General features: G+C 43.6%; 1 protein-coding gene across 1 annotated transcript; it reads left to right on the forward strand.

Annotated features, from left to right (window-relative positions):
- Positions 1-4,615: 4,615 nt before the first annotated feature.
- Positions 4,616-21,297, forward strand: NRIP2 (nuclear receptor interacting protein 2; the record flags this gene model as incomplete). The annotated part of the gene is made up of 6 exons (XM_084291923.1): positions 4,616-4,846; positions 10,886-11,062; positions 17,353-17,435; positions 18,322-18,446; positions 20,388-20,440; positions 21,205-21,297. 6 exons carry the CDS (start codon positions 4,616-4,618, stop codon positions 21,295-21,297), a joined length of 762 nt encoding a protein of 253 aa, XP_084148049.1.
- Positions 21,298-22,023: the final 726 nt, after the last annotated feature.

Genomic DNA, 22,023 nt, shown 5'->3' on the forward strand with positions numbered 1-22,023 from the left:
GGGGGGGGGAAAAAAAAGTACTGGTATTTTTCATTTATTTTCCAAGGCTTCATAACTGCTTTTGGTAATACACTCACACATTAAGCTTGCTGAAGCAACTTTAACAGTGCTGTGGATTTATTTTTATTTTTTTTTTCTGTGTGGGTGTTCATCTTTTAGGACATTCTTTGAAAGGATCCTTAATGATGTAAAAAAATATTTATTATTATGGCTGGATGTAGAGACTTAAAAAAAAAAAAAATCCGTGTCAGAGATAAGTGAATTCTTAGCCTTAGATGAAGTGGATAATGGAAATGTTATTCTCCCTACAGATGGGAAGCAGAGAGACATTGAAATGAAAGTGAGTACTCAGAGATGTACACAGGGGACATCTTTCAGACTGCATGTTTTCAACTGCTGGGCTACTGGCCTTAAATTTGCAATTATCCTTGATCTCAGACTTTTGCATCCTTTTACTGGTGAACATATTTGTACCAGAAATTTTCTACTTTAAACATCTTCATGAGCACAGAGAAGCCCTAACCTGTGCAAGACTGTAGCCACAGTAATATGCATTAGAACTCTTTAATAGAAGAAGATATTCTTTCCCCTTGTGAAAACAAAGCCAAGTCATCTATTGTAATTAATGTAGCCATGTAACAGAAGGTGGAATTTTGTATTGCCTGCTGCATGATCAGTATCTGCTCTGTGGCAGCACTAATTATTCTAACCAAACAAAGAAGGTCTCTTTGCATACAGCTTAGTTCAAGCAGTGAAATCAATAAAGGCAGGACACAACTCATTGCAAGCAATATTTATACAGCAGGGGATATTCATATTGGACAATATTGTATGAAGTTTGCCTCACTGTTTTCATAAAACCAGCCCCTGTGTCAGATGATTATAGACTTGACCATAGAGGTATACCTAGGCAAACTGAAGTACTTTCTGAATGACCTTACTGATAGGACACACTTTGCTGCAGGGCAGCTGAGCTAAAATGTTACATATATTTGAGATCACAATTATCTCAAGAAAATTTGCCAGACATTCACAGACATAAATACTGTAACAGGTTACTCATTACTTGAAGAATAGGAATATATTTTGTTATCCAAATTGACAAATTGGAGAGAATTCAAACCAGAAGAAGCATTTTTCATGCCTTTTTGTTTGTTTCTGGAGATGGAAAGAGAGAAAGAAACACGCATAATTTGCCTGAATAAAATTTGTGCTCTTGTTCTTCCTCTGCACCATCTGTGCATCCACAGATTGTGCACAGGTTGCAGACAGAATACTAGAGGTTGAACAGAAAGTCTTCTCATAGAGATTTTATACTGGGCCACCACAAGGAGTCTGCTGGCCCTGGCATAGTTGCTTAACCCTGTGGCACTACCACAGTAACTTGCAGCTTGCTCTACCAAACTGAGACAGTGCCTTGGAAACTGGTGTAATGTGGAAACAACCTCTGGGCTGGCTACATTATGTATGGGCTGTTGTTGAGCTCTGTAACAGCCCTACTTGATACAAAGGAAATGTAAAGCTCTTTATCTACAATCCACCCTCCCAAATACACTGTGTTGGCTCTACAAGAGGACAAACTAGTAATCTCCAAATTGTTGAAAGAAAGAAAATTCAAAGTCAGAAATAAATCTCTAAGAAAGTGACAAGTATTAGAAGCTTCAAAAGCAGCAGAATACTTTAAAGAGGAGCGATTAGGTTAGGTAAAGCTTCCCAGAACTGAGATACAAAAAATATCTGTGGTGAAAGACACTCAGCTTGTGAAATTCAAAGTCAAACCATGGAAAGTCTTCAACACAGCAGCTCTTCAAACAGCTGGGATATTCCCTAATGATCCTGGCAGTGAGATGTAAAGTCTTAATTTTGTGTTTTTATTTAATTTGGGAACTACACCTTTCAGCAAAGGAATCTATTACTACCCTTCAATATTCCAGGCAGTATTCATTGGTTGATTCAGCAACGGTATAGCTGGTTAGAATATTACCCTTGTTGCTTGGATGCAAAAACTGATTTTTCAGCTGGCTACTGGAAAATTCTGTTTTCCAGTGCCTTTCTTCAGAAATATGGGCACCAGTTCTGAATTCTTCAGCATTTCCAAGGGAAAGGCATAGCCACTGGGAATAAACTTAAGTTTGCTACACTGTGGTCTGGTTCTTCGTTAGAAAACCTTTAAGAGTGTTGATTCTGGGAAAAAAAAAAAAAAAAAAAAAAAAAAAAGAGAGAAAAGCTGAAAGTACCTAATCTACTTAACAATCAGGCTCTTTTTAGCAAGAATGGGATGGAAAAAGTGAAAAGCTGAATAGAAAAAGCCAGAGATATAGAACCCAACATGCCTCTGAAAGGAGAAGATATAAACATAGATGAGTCCACCTCCATAATAATGCTAGGGTTTTCTTTGCCAGATCTAGGAACCAGCACATCACAGGATACAAAAAGTCAAGTGACCCACACTTTGGAGCAGAAGGGATGAAGGAGAGGAGAAAGCTTTAAACAACATTTGAAGAATTTTCCCCTATGAGGGACTAGGAGAGAAATAGTTTCTGAGTTAGGGGACAAGGTTAGGGGTCTAGACACTGAAGCAGGAATACTCCAGCAATAGCAATTGCAACAGCTGCAATGCAAGACAATTTTAACTGGGCTTCACCAAAGCACAGAACAAGAATAAGTTATAAAAGGGTGGGATATGTCCTACTTGAAGCATATAGCTAGCTATGAGGAGGAACTGGGGCTTGGAACTCTGAGTGCCTGCACACTCTTCCAAGGTGGTCAAGGATCTTATAGGAAGCTGTGTAACTCTGCCCATAGGCTTCAAGGCAGGGACTGGGGGGGATCTGGCTGTAAGATGTTATATTCTACTTTGCAGTTTTAAGGCCCGTTCTGAGGCTTTAAGAAAATTGGCACTGCCATTTCTGCCAGCAGAAGTTGAGCTACCTAGTAGAACATATTTCTACTCCCGTTCCTGCTAAATCTAGTTCTGTCAGTTGGTGCTGAGGGAACCATGACAACCTGTGTGAAACAGCATACTGGGAAACAGCAAGGTAAACCTGTTCAAATTTTAGAATTACTCTAAAAATGACCAGCCTCCCTTGGAACATTTGAGGACCAGGGATCCCAAGAGAACTGCTAACACTGTGATAACTACCAGGGAGCTAAAGGTATGCAATGTGGTTTGTTTTGCACTGGGGCAACTTTGCAGTTTATGTGACCACGGTGAGGTCTCACAGTGGGTGACTACACTCATCTCTTTACACGGACTTTTGGATTTATTTCCTAACATTGTATAGTCAGTGTTATATTTTTATACACAATCAAGAACATCATAGAAATAATTGGTATCAGTAATGTTGCAGTGTTACATATAACTAAGCTGGAAAAAAAATAGACCATCATAAAATCTCCTTTATCTTGAACTTTCACATTCTGTTGCTGCTATTCCTTCTGTGTGTATGCAAGAGCAGCACCCCTCACTTGCTAAATCCAGCTGTTCATTCATGGAAATGTAATGCTATGCTCAGCTTCATAGCTAAGTAAAATGGTTTCCTCCTCAGTACATGGCATCAGAATTAGTGCCGACTGGGGTAAGCTACGGTATCAATCAGGACAAAACGACAATGTGGAGGCAGACGACTGAGAAAAGGATTTCTGTCATGTCCTCTCTCCCCTGAGAGAGAGACACAGCAGCAATGTCAGCATAGTTTATTCAATGTAAATGGGGAGACAAGTCCACTGGTCTCAGCAATACAGTAATCTTAGTCTTATGCATCCTTGGGGGAGCCGCTTTAGATGGAGAAGGGAAAAATGGAGGCGGAGTCAGGCCCAATAAATTTGCCCTGCCCAGAAGCAAAAATCAGGCCTTCAGCATTTCATTCAAGCTGCACAGTAAAATCCTTCAGCACAGCCTATCTGAAATTCATGATGACACTCTCTGCAGAAATGAGACTGGGCATGCCTGCCGGGAGCCCTGAGGTGGATGCTGTATCCCATTTACCAAGGCACTGCATCATCTCATAGACTGAACCTTGCTTTTGCCAGTATTTACAGATTCACTGAGATGCGTCAGCGTTCCCCAGCAGACACTGAACTGCACAGCCTGCCACAGATATTTACTGTCTCTTCAGCGTATCAGTGGGGAACGAGGCGGTGTATTCTCTCTCTCTTTCTCTCACACACACGCACACAGACACTGAGGGAGGTAAGTCCAGCCCCCAGCAGTGGGGCCATCCCTCTGCTGCTGGATTTTTCCAGCCAGAGCATCTTGCCAGCTCTGCTGTAATTTATGGAGATTGGTTTCTGATGTGGGGCTTCTTCTGTTACGACAAGGACCTACTGCCTGGCGGGGGGAGAGCTGCAATCAGGGCAGGAGAAGAGAAGGAGAAGAGGTGAAGAACAGGAGAGGACAAAAGGAGAAAAAGGCACATAGCATTTAAGAGATGGATGAGTCTTAACTAAGAGAGGAGGAAGGAAGGCAGAGAAAGGGAGAGGAGGACAGCTGTGGGGAAGGGAAACAGAAGGGAGTTCAGAGACTGAGTCAGCTTGAAAAGCACAAACACCAGGAAACAAGTGTAGAGAGCATCCCAGCATACAAAGAAGGACCTGTTTTACCTGAGTCTTCACTATGAGCACAAGAAAGAGCTGCCCCCTGTCACCGGAGCAAGAAGATGGGGAGCAAAAACTGAGTGAGGGTACTCCTGACCCAGAGCGACAGGACTGTGAAGTGGAGCTGAGGAACAAAGCTATTCTGCAACAGAAGAGGCGCCTTAAACAGGCCACACAATTTGTACACAAGGACTCTGCTGACCTGCTGCCCCTGGATGGCTTGACAAGGCTTGGCACCTCCAAGGATCTGGTGAGTCCACTGGGAAACCTTTTGGGTGTGGGTCCTCATCCTAATAGCTCCCTGTCTCAGCTGGGAAATGCTGCCAGGCTTGTCAAAGGATCACAGGTTCAGCAAAAATTAAAGTGCCCCTCAGCATCACCTAGAAGCAGGTTTGAGTGGAAAGAAAGAATAAATCCCCTACTTTTTGCATTCATCTTCCCATGCATCCCCATAAGGAATAAACTCTTCACAGAGGCAGGCAGACATGGAGTGCAAGGACTCCCCAGAATCCAGCTTTCTGCTCACCCTGTATATAAATATATTCATCTAACATTTACATTTTCATGTGGGACTTTTCTGAAAAGTTCCACATGTTTCTGTATGGTTCACCTCAAAAGCAAACACACTCCTTCCTGGACTCAGCTGGCAGGGAAGCACAGTTCATAAAATTCCTTGAGGATTTTGTTTGACCTTGTCACCTTTTTGTATTTTTCTCTTTCCCCCTACTCTTTGGATTTATGGAGGGGTAAGCACATGGCAGGACTGATAGCCTGGAGTGCAGGCAATTTGAGTGATAAGCAGCTATGGATGACATCTGTGGGGAGGAGGCATGGGAGTGAGGCCTTGGGACATCTCCCCGTGGGGATGTGGAGCAGGAGGCATCAGGGAGGGATCTGCTCCAGGAGACCAGGCAGAATCTGTGGTCTGGAGGGTCTTCCCCAGGGAAACATGGCAATACAGGGATTCAGTTCCTGTGGAATCTCTTGATAACTTCACTGCATGCCCATGGGTGGGCCAGGGGCAGGCTCAGTGTCAGGAAGTTCCCTTATTTCAGCTATGGCAGAGGGTGCCCCTCCTTATATCCAGTGCTTTCTTCTGTATTCTTAAACCATTGGAGCAACATCAGGCTTGCTTGTGTGTGTCTGTCCTCAGGTCATTTTCCTTCTGTTTTCCCTGCTCCCTTTGCAGGCCACACCACTGCTGGCAACAGGGCACTGCTTAGCACTAGGGCACAAGTCTGTGGGACAGGCAGGGTCCTGGGTGTGTGGGTCTGAGTGGAAGTCATCCCCTCTGCTGAGACCTGAGACCAGTAGCTCTGCCACATGCAGGTGAGGGGTCAGTGCTGTGGGCTCTGTGCTGTTAGGCTCTCCTATTCCCACCACACTTCTCACATCTGCCCCAGCTGCTGATGAAATTCCCTGGTTCATCTGTTGCAAGGGTGGCTCCTTAAAGTCACCCTGAGACTTCACTGCATGCTGTCCCAGCCTTTCAGAGCAGCATATCCTGCTTTCAGCATTGCAGAATGGTTAAGACTGGAAGGGATCTCTGGAGGCCATCTGGTCTAACTCCCCTGCTCAAGCAGGGACACCCAGAGCACATTGCCCAGGATCATGTCCAGACAACTTTTGAAGATCTCCAAGGAGGGAGACTCTACTACCTCTCTGGGCAACTTGTTCCAGTGCTCCATCACCTGCACAGTGGCAAAGTGTTTCCTGATGTGTAGAGGGAACTTCCTGTGTTCCAGTTTGTGCTCATTGACTCTTGTCCTGGCACTGAGCACTACTGAAAAGAGCCTGGCTCCACCTTCTTTGCACCCTTCCATCAGGTATCTATAGGCATTGCTAAGATCCCCCTGAGCCTCCTCTTCTCCAGGCTGAACAGTCACAGGTCTCTTGGCCTCTCCCCATAGGAGGGGTGCTCAGTCCCTTGATCATCTTGGTAGCCCTCTGTTGGTCTCTTTCCAGTATTCGTATGTTTCTCTTGTACTGGGGGCTCCTGAACCAGACACAGTGCTCCAGGTGTGGCCTCACCAGTGCTGAGTAGAGGGGAAGGATCACCTCTCTTGACCTGCTGGTGATACTTTGCCTAATGCAGCCAAGAAAGCCATTACCCTTCTTCTCAGAAAGGGCACATTGCTGACTCATGTTCAACTTGGTGTTCACCTGGACTCCTTTTCAGAGACTGGTCCTTTCAGAGACTAGTTATGAGTATGCCTCAGGGTCAGAACACAGTCACTGCCTGAATTGTAACAGGGGAGTCACAAAGATGACCCACTGGCAAGGAACAAGGCCTTTCCTGCCCTGTGGAGATGCAGATCCAACCAAGCCGGAGTCTGGAATGCTCTATCCTGTCTGGCAGCACAGGCAGTCTGTCAATGACCCTGTGCATAATGCAGTGCTGCAGCTGGATATCCAGACCACATATTTCACTGTTCCTTGTACAGTTTTCAGCAGGGAATGGGTTGGGGAAAATTTGAGTGTTCTACTGCATGTTTGTTTAGCCCAGACCCAAAAGCAGAGAAAAACATGTCTATCTGCTTTGCTTTGATATCGACTCCTACCACAACATGCCCCAAAAATGACAACTGTGTTGCCCTGCATATTAGAGATGACAGTCTTGGTGTTAGGATACTGGCAGCATAACATCTGAAGTGCCAAATACTTACCCTAGTGAGACAGGCATTGTTAGAATTTCCTATTATAACCAGCTTTGCTGGTTAATCTTTAATCTATACATAATCTTTTTAGACATGAAAATCTCTCACATGTGAACAACAGTCAGCCACTCAAAAACACAGCATATTTCATGCATGGTCTGTAACAGAATGACTGAAACATTTTTACCATGGACCTAGCAAGCAGTAAATAAAGCGTAACATCTTTTATGCTACGGAAATTTACCACTGGTGGTAGAAGGCACAAAATAAAGTGTGATACCTGCGCAAAGTTCATGCACATAATGCAATACCTGGGGTGAATGTGGTAACTGTGTTACCTCCATTTCTGCCTTGCCTTGAAGCAAGAGAAGAATCAGGCTTTAGATTCCCAAGAGCAGTGTCCCGCATTCAGCAGTCCCTGCAACTTGATGGGCCACAGTGATATTACTGACATTTTGGGGGCTGAAAATTAGAATCCAAAATTCTTCTGTTGAGCTCATGAATACTGTAGGCTTTATAAATGATCTTCATATTTTCTTCCCCTTTCGCACTTGGAGAAAATGTGAAATAAAGGGAGATTGCCCAAGGTCACTCCACAGGCCTCTTTCAGGACCAGAAATAGAGCTGAAGTCCTCTTGGTCCAGTGCTCACTCCTGCCACAGTCTCTGCCATATCCTGCAGGAATGATAAAAGGCAGTGAAGAGTCTTCTGTCATATGCTAGTAACCAGAGCCAGAGGGCTCTTAATAGACAAGAGGACAGAATATGCTTTCAAACACTCCATCAGTCCCATGCAAAACTCCCCCCTGTTGCCAAAATTCATCTGGCTCCCTTCTGGATGAAAAGAAGGAAGCACTGAACACAGAGCAGCAGCATTACTGGAGAAGTTGATCTTGGGGGGAGTGAAAAACACCCTGGAGTCCAGTTGCACTTGTATAGGGAAGTGATTTTAATTTCCCAAAGCATGTCTCCATTGACAATGTCAGAGACTCCTGCTGTGGCAGCATTCCAAGTCCTAAAATCAGGCCCCCAGTCATTTCAAAAATGACATGTTTTCTTATAAACACAGGCGGTTATATTTTTTCCAATCTTTTCTGTGTATTGAGGTTGTGCATTCAGGTTATGCAATGCATTCAGCAGTGTCTGGAATTTGATGCAACCATCACATCTCCAAAAAAGAGAAATTATACTTTTCAGTGGAGACCTCACATTTTCAGCTTTATCACAACTACATGTGATTTTTTTTAATTTATTTTTTTTTTTTGGTGGAAAAAAATAGCTGCATGAATTAAAATATTTTGAAAATACTAAGAAAGTCTGAAGACCTAGCTTCTCCCCTCCCCAAAATCAGGACCTCCAGCTCATATCACTTCACTAATCATAGCAGTGTCTTGAGATTTTACACTGGAGAGGCTGAAAATGATGAGTTGCACTGGGAACCTCCTCCTATCCTCCTGAGAGTCTTCAGAGGGTATCCTTTCCTGCTGTCTGCCACAACTCCCTTCACATCCTCCCTCATCACCCTCTTCATCTCATAGTTCCTTACCAGCTCAGGAGAAATAATGTTCTCCATCTCTCCATCTCATTGGTGATACAGAAGTCAGGGAGAGCCCCAGAAGTCTGCTCTTGAATTAAATGTCTTTCCAGTCCCTAAGCGTATCTACTCCCCATCAGTGCTTAGCCTCTTCCCATCCTGAGTGACAAGAAAGGGACAGAGAGATCAGCTGCAAAGGGCCTGCTTTTTCTGTGGGAAAGGTTGCAGGGAAACGGGAAGGTCATTCACATGCCAGAATGTGAGAGAAAACAGAGGAAGGAGTATGGAAATTTATAGAGCTGCTGGTGATTCCCTGCCCTTTTCCCATGGCCCAGACATTAGTTGGCAGCCCAGCTGGCACTGTGCTCGGAGTATTTAAGGAGTGCAGTTCAACAGCCAGATGTGCTGTGGACCTGTGCAGTGGGCTGGGAAAAGACCAGGAAGAGGAATAGAGGGATATCTTTGCTTCACTTTTTCAACTATTACATTGCTTCTCAAGCAGAATGTGAATGATCTGGCTCTTGCCCCTTGGGTGGTGGAGAAACAGAAGCACAAGGGACTTAGCACCTTGCAAAGAGTCATGTTGAACGTGACCAAAAAGCCTCTAACAGCTGCTCCAACCACTGGACAAAGCTGACGAATCAGTGTGCAGTTCAAGTTGCAATGCATACACTTCCATGGCCTCATCACTCTAGCCAAGTGTAAAGGTAGTCTGAAGCATACACACCCTGCAGGGTTACAACAGCCCAGCCCATTGGTAGGTCTGGTCTGGCTCAGATGTTTTGCCTGCACATTGATAAACTCCTACATCAACCTGCTGCACCATCTGAGAACTGATCTTTCTCTGTTTCTTTCTCTGTTTCTCTATTTCTCTCTTTCTCTCTCTCTCTTTCTCTCTCTCTTTTTCTTTCTCCCTCCCTCCCTCCCTCCCTCCCTCCCTCCCTCCCTCCCTCCCTCCCTTCCTTCCTTCCTTCCTTCCTTCCTTCCTTCCTTCCTTCCTTCCTTTTTTTCTTTTTCAAACAATAAAAGCAACTGATTATGCTATAGCATATTATTAGCCGCTTTAGATTCATTGTCTTTCTTCACATTTCTGCTCAGTTGCTCTGAGAAAACAGAGAGGGTCCTAGTACATGGAGAATGGACCAAAACTAGCTCCAACACGTATGATTAATTGATGCTGCCTGTTGTTGATTCCCTGTGTTGCAGGGACTGGAGGCATCGGAATAATATCAGGAAAAATTAGAGCATCAAAGGGAAATTTATTTCCAGAGCAACACTTGGCTGCGTATGTATGCAATGTCAGAACAAAAAGGTTTTCACCATTTTCCTTCCCTTTTCATGCATTGCCCCTTTTTCAACCCAGTAGAGAGGAAGGTGAAACAGCTACTTCTACATGAGCTAGGAATAAAGCAGATCCTCAGCTGTTGATCTGGTTGGTGGCACTCCCTGTAGCTATGAACAACATAGGGCTTAATAGATGCTCTCCCAACTATGAAAGGAATCAAAATAATATCTCTTGTGATGGAAGAAAACAGAGACAGACTCTGAATTACATTAGAGGCTAGTTTTATTTTCCTATGCAGTGAAAAATTCCTGTTTCACTACAAATAAATGCTTGTACACCTAAGGTTTCTGGAATCCTGCCTTCTTATCACAGGTGCATTACACACATGCTGTCATTCATCCTCCTTTCCCCCCATTAGAAGGTGTGAATGTGTCTGGTTGGGTGTCAGCATACACACACCAGGTAGTGTATTTGCATACCTGCACAGGTATGAGCATGCAGAGTGCATGTTCAGCTGAAGGAACAGATATATGTGGGGAAAGCATACATGAGATGTTCTTCTCCTTCAACAACTGCATCCCAGAGACCTGCCTGTCACAGACAGTCCAATACTTTAAAATCATCATAGGGGCTGCAGAAAAAAACAAAATAAATAAAAATTGGGATTTAAAGAATATTTCTTGGGATAATCCTGTCATGAATAAGGACGATCAGGTGGGCCAAACATTTGCAATCTGCTTTCCTGGGCTAGCAAATGTCCTAGTCCTTAGCACTATACTTAGCTGGGATTTCTCTTTCTTTGTGATGGAGACAGCAGCCGCATAGTGTGGTCCAGCGGCGCCTCATGGAAGGCAATCTGAACAAGCTGCGGGGCGAGACCAGGGTTCGGTCTGCATGGGTTCAATCTCCACTGGCAAAAGACCGGGATGAAAAGATGGAAAAGGGAGAGGACAGGACAAAAGAGACCTCAGCCCTGCTAATACAGTGCCAGGTAAGGCAACAACACGGTGCTGCTGATTTCGTAGTGATGGCAAATGCTCACTGAGTTCCCACTCCCAAGGGCCATTCCAAGTTATTAATAGCAAAGCCAGTTGAAGCTGATTTCCCATGTGGTCTCTCCTAGAGCTCAGATCTTGTTCTTCCAGCAGACACAGGAAAGCATTTCTACCACATACATTCTGGTTGTCCATATTTGAAGATAAAAGAAAATAACTTCTTCACATCTCCTTGTTTGGTGCTCAGCTTTCCTGTGATATGAAGTGTTGCATAACTGCGTACAGAAACAAGGAATGTCTCTTTATCACTCTAAGACAGGTGCCCTTAGATGATTTACATGGACTGGATCCAGTCTGGTTAGATCCTCACTGGTGTCAAAGGACCTTCAAAGAAAGTGACTAACAGTATTTTGAATTAGCACTGTTGGATTTATCAATGGAAGCAGTATTTTTATCTCCCTTTTCTTCTTATATCCACCAATACAGCAGAATACACACTTCCATGACCCCTACAGATAAAAGAGCATGTCCAAAACCTGTGTCTCATAAAAGTGGGTTTTAATGCTGCCTGATGTGCAGATATGAGACTCATCAAAGATATACAGAACACTGACCTGATATAAAAATCCATTTTATAGCTGTGTCTTTTTCAGTACTTTGTCCTAAAAAAAATTATCACATGGTAGACTGCAAAGCTTTCAGCGAAAGCATATACACCTTTAAAAGTTCAGCTGGCAAAATTAGTTATCTTATGAACACATCCTGATGCTTTCTGACATGTTCAGGTCTCAGGTCTCAAAACCATGCAAAATTATTGCATAGTTTTTTTTCCAACCTTTACTGTTGCAAAAAGTCATTGCTTACCCTGGGTTTTAGACCCTGGGGTAGCTAGGTTAACATACTTGGAGTAGGATGAATGGCATTCAGTACAATTTCTCCAAATAGCTAGTGTCTTTTTTGAACAAATGAAAGTGTTTCTTTTAATTTAGTCAACCCTCTACATTGCTCATGAAGAGGAACATCAGTGATAAATGGTGTTTTTGTCAGGCATGTATCTCAAACAAGGACAGCCAGGCATAGGCACAGGAATCACATACCAATGGCAATAGAGTCAGAATCCACTAATCATTCCTCTTTTGTGATTCTAAGGACTATACCTGTGCTGTCATACACATTACATGTTTCTTTATGGAGGTAGGTTAACACACATCACAGTTAAGGAAATAGGTCTAATATTTCACTTAACTCTCCCTGAACTAAATACCTTTTGCACAGGTGTTGTCTCTTTTCCTGCACTTCTCTTTTTCTGCCCTGGACTATTCTCACAGAGCTTCCCACTTCCCCCCTCCCTCCCCGCAACACCCCCCCTTGCTACTAAACCCTTGCCAAGACTGAGTGTTTTCACTCCAACAAGTTGTAGTTTCCCTGTGCCTAAGGCCTTTTATACTTCCAAAGATCACAGATCACAGTCTGTAATAATTTTATTGCAGAGTTGCTCACCCTCTTTACTTAGGTAAGCTACTCACCTGGTACTTCAGCGGTATACCTATTTTATGGCATTTTTTGTAAAGCAGTTTGGAAAGCTTGTCACATGAGTGCCATCTGCACAGTAGAAACAAGCTGTTATTTTTATGGTGGAGCTTGTGTCTTGACTTGGAAATAGATGCTGAAAGATTCCACTGCTTCCCAAGGCTGCTTTTCCTCCATGTGAAAGTAATGTGGGGATTAACCAATATTAGTTGCTAAAAGCAGTTTCTTGACCTCAGAGCTGACATTATTTCAGAAAACTGTTTATAAATGATGATCCTTACTGATTCCTCTCCCTCTTTATTTTTTGGAAATCTACTCAGTTGACCTTTAAATAAAGACTAATGGAAACTGGTAGTAACAGCCTAAAACTTCTGGGGGAGGAGATTAGAGTAAGCAATGTGATGAAAAGTCCTATTAGTCCAGGAAGGCTTACGGTGCTCATGACTTCATTGTGTACGCCTTACCTAGTCTGCATCACATTTCTGGTACACTGGGCCAAGAATTCTCCTCAGTCCCCAGGTGAGTTCTCTGGGTAAATGATTAGTGGTGTAATAGGAAGGTGGACAGCTTTCGTGAGGCTGCTGGAGCTGGTATCTGCAGGGCTGCTTGCCACCAAATGGGAGGGTCTGAATTGTTCTTTTCTACAGAGTAATCACTGTCCTGTTATATCCTAGCAAGTTTTTATCTTGCAGCTTTCCCAGCCTGCTTTGGAGCAAAACACAGGAGCCTGCCTAGTGATACAGTTCAGGTTATTATCACAACAATGATAACAGCTCATCCATCTCAGTTCTGCCTGCTCCCACATTTGTTAGAAATTGCTGCTCATACTCTGGGTTTTCTGTTTTGGAAGAGCTGATTTAATTCCTTTTCTGTAGCTGAGCCATGTAGAGTTTGCCTCTGTGAGCAATGGGAATGGTCAACTCCTTCTCAGTAGAATCCATTTCTGTTAATGAGAAAGTGCTAATTCAGCTGGACACCGTTGGCAGGCTGTAGTCTGGACAGATGCAGCAGCATGCCTGACCTCACACTCATGACTAATATGCCCATTCAGATAATGAGGAGGCACAGGACAGAGCAAGGAGAAAGATGTATCTTAGCATCTGCAGTTTATGCTTTATTCTGTGTCTCTTAACCCAGCTGTAATCCTTCCAGGCTGGGCTGGTATGTCTGTGAGGGTCAGGCAGCACAGACATTATAGAGCTCCAAAAGTAGACAGAAGAGGATACATTTTGTCCTCTGGGTCCAGTCCATTTCCAGACTGTTCTCTCTCTAAAAGCCTGAGTTTTGTATTACTACTTCTGCCACAAACAGGTGCTGTCATGAGGTGAGGTGGGATATTTCCAGTTGGCCTTGGGGATCTCTATGGGCAGGCACAACTCTTAGTCCAGATTGTTTAAACTCAACCTGCCAGACAGCCTGGAGCCGTGATGGGTATTTTTATTTAATTTTTTCTTAAGCAAGCAAAAGTATTGGCAAAGTCAGTAGTTTCTAAATAGAGTGCTTTGGAGCTGGTCCCCTTCTGTGAGGCTCTAGCATGCTCCCCCACTTACATAAAGCATATTTGTGCCAAGAAGCAGGAGGCATGTTCATAATAAAGAGCAACAGAATGTGGTGTGTTCTGGGAACAGGCATCAGCTGGTCTGTGTCGCCTACTAGCTAGATCATGCGTGATTTGTATTACCATGGGACAGCAGTTCAAGCTGCTCAGGAGTGCAATAGGACTGCTCATTTGTGAAGGAGCTGGAAAGAATATTCCTGTGCGAATGTGCAAAGAACTGCAGGGAGAGCTGCTGGGGGTTGGGTTTTCTGTGCTCTGGTTCTGTTTCATGAATCTTCCAGCTGGTATGAGGTCATTTGAGTTCTTCCAATGTATGACTCTGTAGGTCTCTGGCAATTTCCATATCATGTGCCAAAGAACACCCTTGAATTGAATGTAGCTGATAGTATGGCTGAGATGGCTCAGATTGTGGGGAGGGTGCATAATGGAGAAGGCACGGTACTGGCAGCCAGAAGTTTTTGAGATCTGTTCTGGTTTCACTTTGCTAAGTATTTAGCATTACCTGCTAGCATTACCTGCCTTACTTTTGTGTTGTAAGGAGTCCTAAACGTTTGCAGCCAAATGGGTTTGTTAACCAACTGGACATAATACCTTATGAATAAGATATGTTTTTTTACATTAAAAAGGAAAATGTATAATAACCAAAGTAGGAGCTGTTGAAATATATGTCTGTGTAGATACAACTGAGTACTGCCCTCCTTGTTCCTGGATGAGACCACACGTGGCAAATGCTCATCCTTCTAAAACCACCAGCATTTTTTAAATACACATCATAAGTACATCTATGAGTCTGACATGATTCTTGGTGAATTCTATAAAACAAAATAGCTCAAGATCTCTAGCTCCAGTGGCCTTGCAGTTACCAGAGTGATGACTTTCTCAACTAAATGACCCTTCTAAGAATGTGGTTCAGGATGATGAAATTCTCTATGCTGATGTACTACAGATGTGTCTGGGCATTTAGATCACAGGAAGAGCTCCGAGGCAAAACAGATTTGAAGTTTCCAGCATGTAACCTTTGAGGTTTCCTTGAGTGCAACTAGCACTCAAGCTACTAATGGCATTGTGTGTTTGCAGCATTACAGTATCTCTCACAGGAGGTGATTTCTCCTTTCTCTTTGTAATGACTCACCAACAGAACACTGTTGAGAATAAAACCTTGGAAATACTAGATATAGCTCTTGCTGATGTAATAAGCATAAACATATTTAGTTAAGAAATCAGGAAATTTAGACAGTTTCCTTGACCCTACTGATGATGTGTTGCGAATCTCTGCTAGCCATACTGATCCACTTAAAGCATTTAAGCTGTTTTCAGGAGTGAGCATAAGGGGGGGGGGAGCTATGACAAGTGTGTTGCTGCTTCTGAGTGGCTCACAGCACTGCGTGCCACAGTGGCTGGAAGAGAAGCAATCACATGCAAAACATTAACAACAGCAGTAGGATAATAAGCCTCCCAAGAGGAAGATGCTACTTCATTATTTTAGTATTGGTGAAAGAAGACAGAGCCTTGAAGAACTGAGACATTAAGAATACATATGGTTAGGCACTATAAGTAGGTGCAAGACATATTTTGCAGGTGGCAGTTACTCCATCTTTTCCAGTTCCTTTACTAAGTCATTTTCCTCCTTTTTTTTTTTTTTTTTTTTTTTTTCCCCCCCCCACTGAATATAACCCATATTAATGTATTTGCCAAAACTATTTTTTCAGGCTTCTACCATATATGAAAGCTGCTGTTAATTCAGCATCTCTGGCCTGTCATTTAGGACCTCCTTGCAGAGGGGACAGAAAATAGATAGTATCCATATTTCCTGTTCTCTTTCTACTGCAAGTGGGTGAAGAAATAAATGGACAAGGCAGTGGGGATTGTTCCAGTAAGATCATGCAGTCATGACTTTGCTGCATGGCATTCAGACTCTCCTGATCATAGATCACAGTCAGCTGTGAATATTGAAGCTGTAGTGCTGCCTTGTTTTAACCTGGCAGGCAGCTAAGCACCACACAGCTGTTCACTCACTGCCCACCCAAAAGTGGGATAGGGGAGAGAATCAGAAGAAAAAAAAAAAGAAAAAAAAAAAAAAAAAAAAAAAGGTAAAACTCATGAGTTGAGATAAAGGCAGTTTAATAGGACGTAAAGGGAAAACATTAATAATATCATATATATATATTATTTTTTTAAATGGTGCACAATGCAATTGCTCACCACCCACCAACTAATACCCATCCCATCCCTGACATCCCTGAGCAGAGGTCCCTATCCCTGGCCAACCCTCCCAGTTTTTATTGTTCAGCATGATGTCATAGGGTATGGGATATCCTTTTAGCCAGTTTGGGTCAGCTCTCCTGTCCTATCCCAGTTTCTTGTGTACCCACAGCCTTCTTGCAGCCTTCTGGCAGTATGAGAAGCTAAAGTCCTTCACTTAGTGTAAGTACTGCTTTGCTAGAACTAAAACGTCAGTGTGTTATTATTATTGCTTTTCTCCTAAATCCAAAACAAAACACATACCAGCCACTATGAAGAAAATTATCTCAGCCAAAACCAGGATAAGTGCTTGTGTCGTGTTTCCTTAAAGATCAGTCTAAGAACTTAAGTCTCATACAAAATAGACACCTCTTGATCAGATTGTTTCTTGAATTCAGGAATCATGGGTGGGCCAATTATCTTGTGAACTGCCTTAAATTTGGGGATATTTGTCTGGATGCTTCTGCTTCTCCAATGGACATCTTCTGGAAGATGGAACCCCAAAATACTCAACTGAGAGCAGACATTTAGCCCTAGAACATTGTGCCCTGTGACACCAGACGAAATGGAGAGAGGAAGCCTGTAAAGGATGTACCACATGGTTGTGTTTATTTAGAAGCTTTCATTATATCAATTATTGCTCTGCTAATAAAATCCATGCATGTTTTCTGAACAAAATAATAAGTATGTTTTTCTTGACTGGAATGCCACTAAGTTAAAGTTGCTAATAACAGTTAAGTGCCCGGGCAGATATTTGCAGAGCACCATGGAGACTGTCATTGCCTTGGATGAGTCTCCTGCCTTCTGACTACTGCCTAAACACCACACCTTTGGCTGTGCTGCTAAGGAGAGTCTAAGGGATTGTCACACTGTTGAAGGAGTGTGTATGTCTACTTTGAGCCTGAAGTAATTATCTGGTTTTATGTGTTTTTTTTGTTTTTTTTTTTTTTTTTCTAGTGCCAAGGTCAGGTATTGAAAGCCACTGTTAATACTGGATGTCTGCCAAATCTCATCTCCAAGAGATGTTTATACCAGTTGGGGTAAGTCTCTGCACACCAGAAAAGGAGAGATGGCTAAAAACAAACACAAAACCAACCAACCAAAAAAAAATAATCACACAACCACTTGAAAAGGACTTAGGGTACCCCTGATGCCTAATCCTATAATGATAATTACTAGTAGCATTGCATGTTGTGGTGGTTTTACCCATCTGGGAAGCGGAACTTCACCACAACTGTTCTCACTCCTCCTCAGAAGAAGAAGAGGGGGGAGAAAATACAATGTAAAGGGTTCAAGGGCTGAGATAAGGACAGGGAGATTGCTCAACAATTGTTGTCATAGGCAAAAAAAAATCAGCATAGGGAGATTAATATAATCTATTACCTATTACTACCAGAATATAGAGCAGTGAGAAACTAAAAGCAAACTAAAAACACCTTTCCCCAATCCACTCTCTTCTATGTGCCCCCGCTGAACAGGGCAGGGGAATAGCGACTGTGGTTAGTCCCTGATGCTTTGGCTCTGCTGCGCCTTCACGGTCACTCTCTGTTCCTGCTCCCTGTGGGGTCCCTCCCACGGGATGCCATCCTTCCCGAACTGAGCCTGCGGGGGCTGACCCGATAGGGCAAGGCATCAGAAGCACTCAAAAAGTTGTGTGCAGACCCCAGACTAGAAGGAGGAGCTGTGTCATTCTGTCTGTGTGCACTGCATGGTAAAGCTGACCAGCTAATATCAGCCTTACTGGGGAGGAACCCAACTGGGTACTGCATTATAATCTTTTTTTTGGAATCTGCCTACAGACATGCTGCATGAAAGATTCTTCCTCTTGTGGGATTGTTCACAGTGAGACCAAGCACTGCTATCAGTGAGAAGTCCTGTTTCTCCTTTTTCTCCAGTTGCCGCAATAACTCCTCTTGTGTCCCACAGGCTGGAAGTGTCTGTCAAGGACTGTGGAGACCTTTCTCTTCCCATCCACAACATTGTTGGCCGAGTAGAACATATGGAATTGCAATTTGGCCTGGAGAAAGTGCTGTGTTCAGCACTGGTTGTAGGTGAGAGTGCCAGACCCTGCTCTCTCTCCCCCAGTTTCCCATGTTCTTGTTGCTCTGCCAAGGGTATTTAAATGAATCTCTAGGAAAAAGGTAAGGTGGTAGAAGGTTGGTGACATGGTAACCTCCATTGCTGGCTAAGCTCATTACATTTGTGAGTCCCTTTCAGCTGAGGATATTCTTTTATTTGTTTCTATCTGCTGTGTATATCCTCAGCATAACCAAAGGCAAATTATGTAAGAAGAGTACAGGGAAGAGTCTGATGTTGAAAGAGGGGAGAACTTTGGTGCTGTTTGGTCTCAACCCAGGATGTGGAAAATTATCCATTTATTTTAGGTCTCTAAAATGGACCTTTCATAGATTATCCAGACTGCTTGATAAATTCTCTGGTGCCCTTTGTTCTCTGTCTCAATGGGCACTTGTGCCCTTGGCTGGATGAAATTATCAGAGAAACTGGCAGAGGATACAGCTTATATCTCAGAGTGTTTGTCCACGTGCTCCTCTGCCTCTGAGGCAGGTGCTCTGCAGGGAGCACCCTGGAAGAACCAGAGTAGCTCCAGTGTGCTGAGTCTCCCCTGTTGTCCTGAGGCAGGACCCTTTGAAGGCAGGAGCTGTAGGAGAAAATGTCCCATCAGTAGCCACTGGCACACATCCAGAAAACAGCCTTTCCAGATGCAGCAAAGACCTCTTCCTACTCACTGACAAGATCAGCTTTAAGTGTGCTATCAAATTACAAAAATAAACATACATGCATTCAAGATTAAATTAACTGGGGAAATACGAACACACCCAAGTCTTTATACTTAGTGGCTTCTAGACCTCTCATACATATGCTTGTCCTCTCCAGGTGCTGGCTTATAAAATTCTGGGCCCTGTGACCCTGGTTACAGCTGACACTCTGAACTCTCCTGCATGAGAATCTCTCCAATTGCTGGCACCTAGCTCTACAGGCCCTGTGACCCATAGTCCCTTCTCCAGTTGCTGGAATTCAGACCTTCCACCACACATCACAGTTCTCCCAGTTGCTTGCATCCAGGCCTACGCTCCCTTCCATAGTTACCAGGCTATAAGCCTTCCTAATTTCTTCGAGGTTCCCTTGTTTTCCCCAGTTTAGGACTACACCCAGACCTCTCTTACACACTGGTGTCTCTAGTAGCTGACACCTGGGCCTATGGGCCCTGTGAGCTGTATCCCTTTCTTGCAGTTGCTGACACCTAGACCTATCGGCCCTTCGACTTACAGCCTCTTCTCCACTTGCTGGTACTTAGACTTGCAGCGCTCGCGCATAGGATAGTTATACAAAAAAAGGGTATTTAATAAGAAGATAGGATAGATTGCAATCACCAGGGGCAGGGCTCAGTCAGACAGGTGAACTGACAGATAGCCTGCTTACATATGACTCGTCCCCATATCCCTGCATCCCTCTCTCCATTTTCCCACTCTTGTTCCTCCCTGATTCACCCTGATTCCTACCGTCTCCTGCCCTTGGCCCTTCCACTAAACATCCCATAGCAAGTTTTACATGAACCAAAAAGCCCTTTCTACCTTTCTGGTATCTCATAATGAGTTTCAAACAATCCCACAAGCCTCCTCAAATATTCTATAATACTTATGTTAATGGTAGTTCCCTCTTATCAGCTACAAAGTTCATTTTGAGCCTTTACAGGGCTATGTCTAAGTTACTCCTTTAATGGCTCAACAGTCAGTGGTAGAAAAGTGTTGATTTTTGGTTTTGTTACTGTTACCACCTTCTTGTTAATGTTTGCATGTTTAATTCATCATTTTCTTTGATATTTGTGATTAAGTTTATACTAAGAAGTTCTTAACCATATAACTTAATGAACCAGATGCTCTCATATTTCACTTCTAGTAGGAGAGGGATACTTTCTTTAGAAGGGCAGTGTCCATAGTTTTGAGCCTAATCAGTCTCTTCTTTCTTCTTAGATGATGAAATGCTGGAGTTTTGCATTGGTCTCCAGACTTTGTTGTCTCTCAAGGTAAGGAACAGCTTCTTGCAGGCCTCCTCTCACTGAGTCCTCCAGATTTGGTTGCTGGAGGCATCAAAAATTCTCATGGTCAGGCCTTCCAGAGTGCCACTCGCAATGCTTGTTGCACAGTTACCAAACACACAAGCTGCAAATGGGAAGAGGAAAATGAAGAGGAAACTGGGAAAGGCAGGGCACACTATACCACTATATGTCTATGACTATATGTATATGACTATATGTGTATGTTGCCTTTTGAATACAGACGGGAACAAGCCTTGTCTTTGAGCCAAGTGAAGCTGTATTGCTACATTCAATAGACGTTAGCTGGGCACAGATGGAGAGAGTCCTCTCCTTTTGTCAGCTCAGAGCTCAAGATCAGCGCTCTGCTGAGCTTGGCTTCTGCGCCCCTCAGAACATGGCTGCAGGAAGCTTGTGCCTGCCTGTCAAATACCATGGAGCCACATGGTTGGATGCATAAAGCAGGAAAAGCACTGGACTGAAAGGCTGGGTGATGTGAGGACGTCATCTCAAATGAGGTCAGATGAGAAGAAGGAAGGTGGACAGGTGGCCCTGTGAAGGGTTTAGAGTTGAACTAACTGGAGGGAATAGGAGCAAAGAGGCTGCACAGGGAACAGGGAGGGGAACTGTGAGGTTGCTACAAATCCAAAGTGGGGTGCTTGATGGTTATACAGGTTTTCCCCTGTCAGACATCATAAGACTGAGGTACTTGCTACCGGGAATGTCCAACAAGTAACCAGCTTTCCCCTTCTTAGTGTTGCATCGACTTGGAGGAAGGAGTCCTGAGATTTAAAACACTGAATCAAGATTTGCCTTTTCTACATGCTTTTGAAGAGCCTGGTCAGTGACTGACTGCATCCCCCGTGTCTGGGGCTGAGAAGACTTGCTGCCATATGAGAGAGATGAGGGTGAGGCTCACGTGCCCCTAACCTTGCCAAATTCTGGGTTGATGCTTTCACCGTGGAGGGAGAAAAAGACAAATGGGTGCTGGGAACTGTTGTTACTGGGAGTGTCTCACCTTGAGAGAGCTCTCCCTACTTTCATTAGACCTTCTGCTTGTCCCCATGTGCTGAGTGGGCTTTTCCTTGTTTTTCTATCTGTCCCTAGTCCCCTGATTTCTGTTTCTCTCTACCCTTTTAATGACTTTTTTTTTTTTTTACAATACCCTCTGTTCATGAGACAAGAGAGTCACTGTGAACAGTCTGCAGTTGTTCTATGGACAGGACAGTGCTTTTTCCAGAAGCTTCCAAAGATTGCTGTGTATGTTTCCCTTAGCTCTTTTCCTTAATGTGAACACACTCCACTCTCCTTTCTTTGTGGGAAGGGCTCTGTGGCCAGTCCCCTCACCTGCACTCTGGGAAGCTGGATTTTGTTACTTCTTCGCTGGCTCAGAGCAGAACAGGATTTTATTCGGGGAAAAATTGCAGCAAGAGCACTTTTAGAGTTCTTAATTCTAAGAAACCTTTGAAAAAAAATACTGAACTTAGATTTGTAGAGTATGGTAGACACCAATGGATGCTTGGGCTTTATTACTGCATCATTGGCTACTAGGCTATATTGTGTGAACAGCAAAG

Source organism: Netta rufina (assembly GCF_964035555.1).
Source record: "Netta rufina genome assembly, chromosome: 1".
NCBI classification, from domain to species: domain Eukaryota; kingdom Metazoa; phylum Chordata; class Aves; order Anseriformes; family Anatidae; genus Netta; species Netta rufina.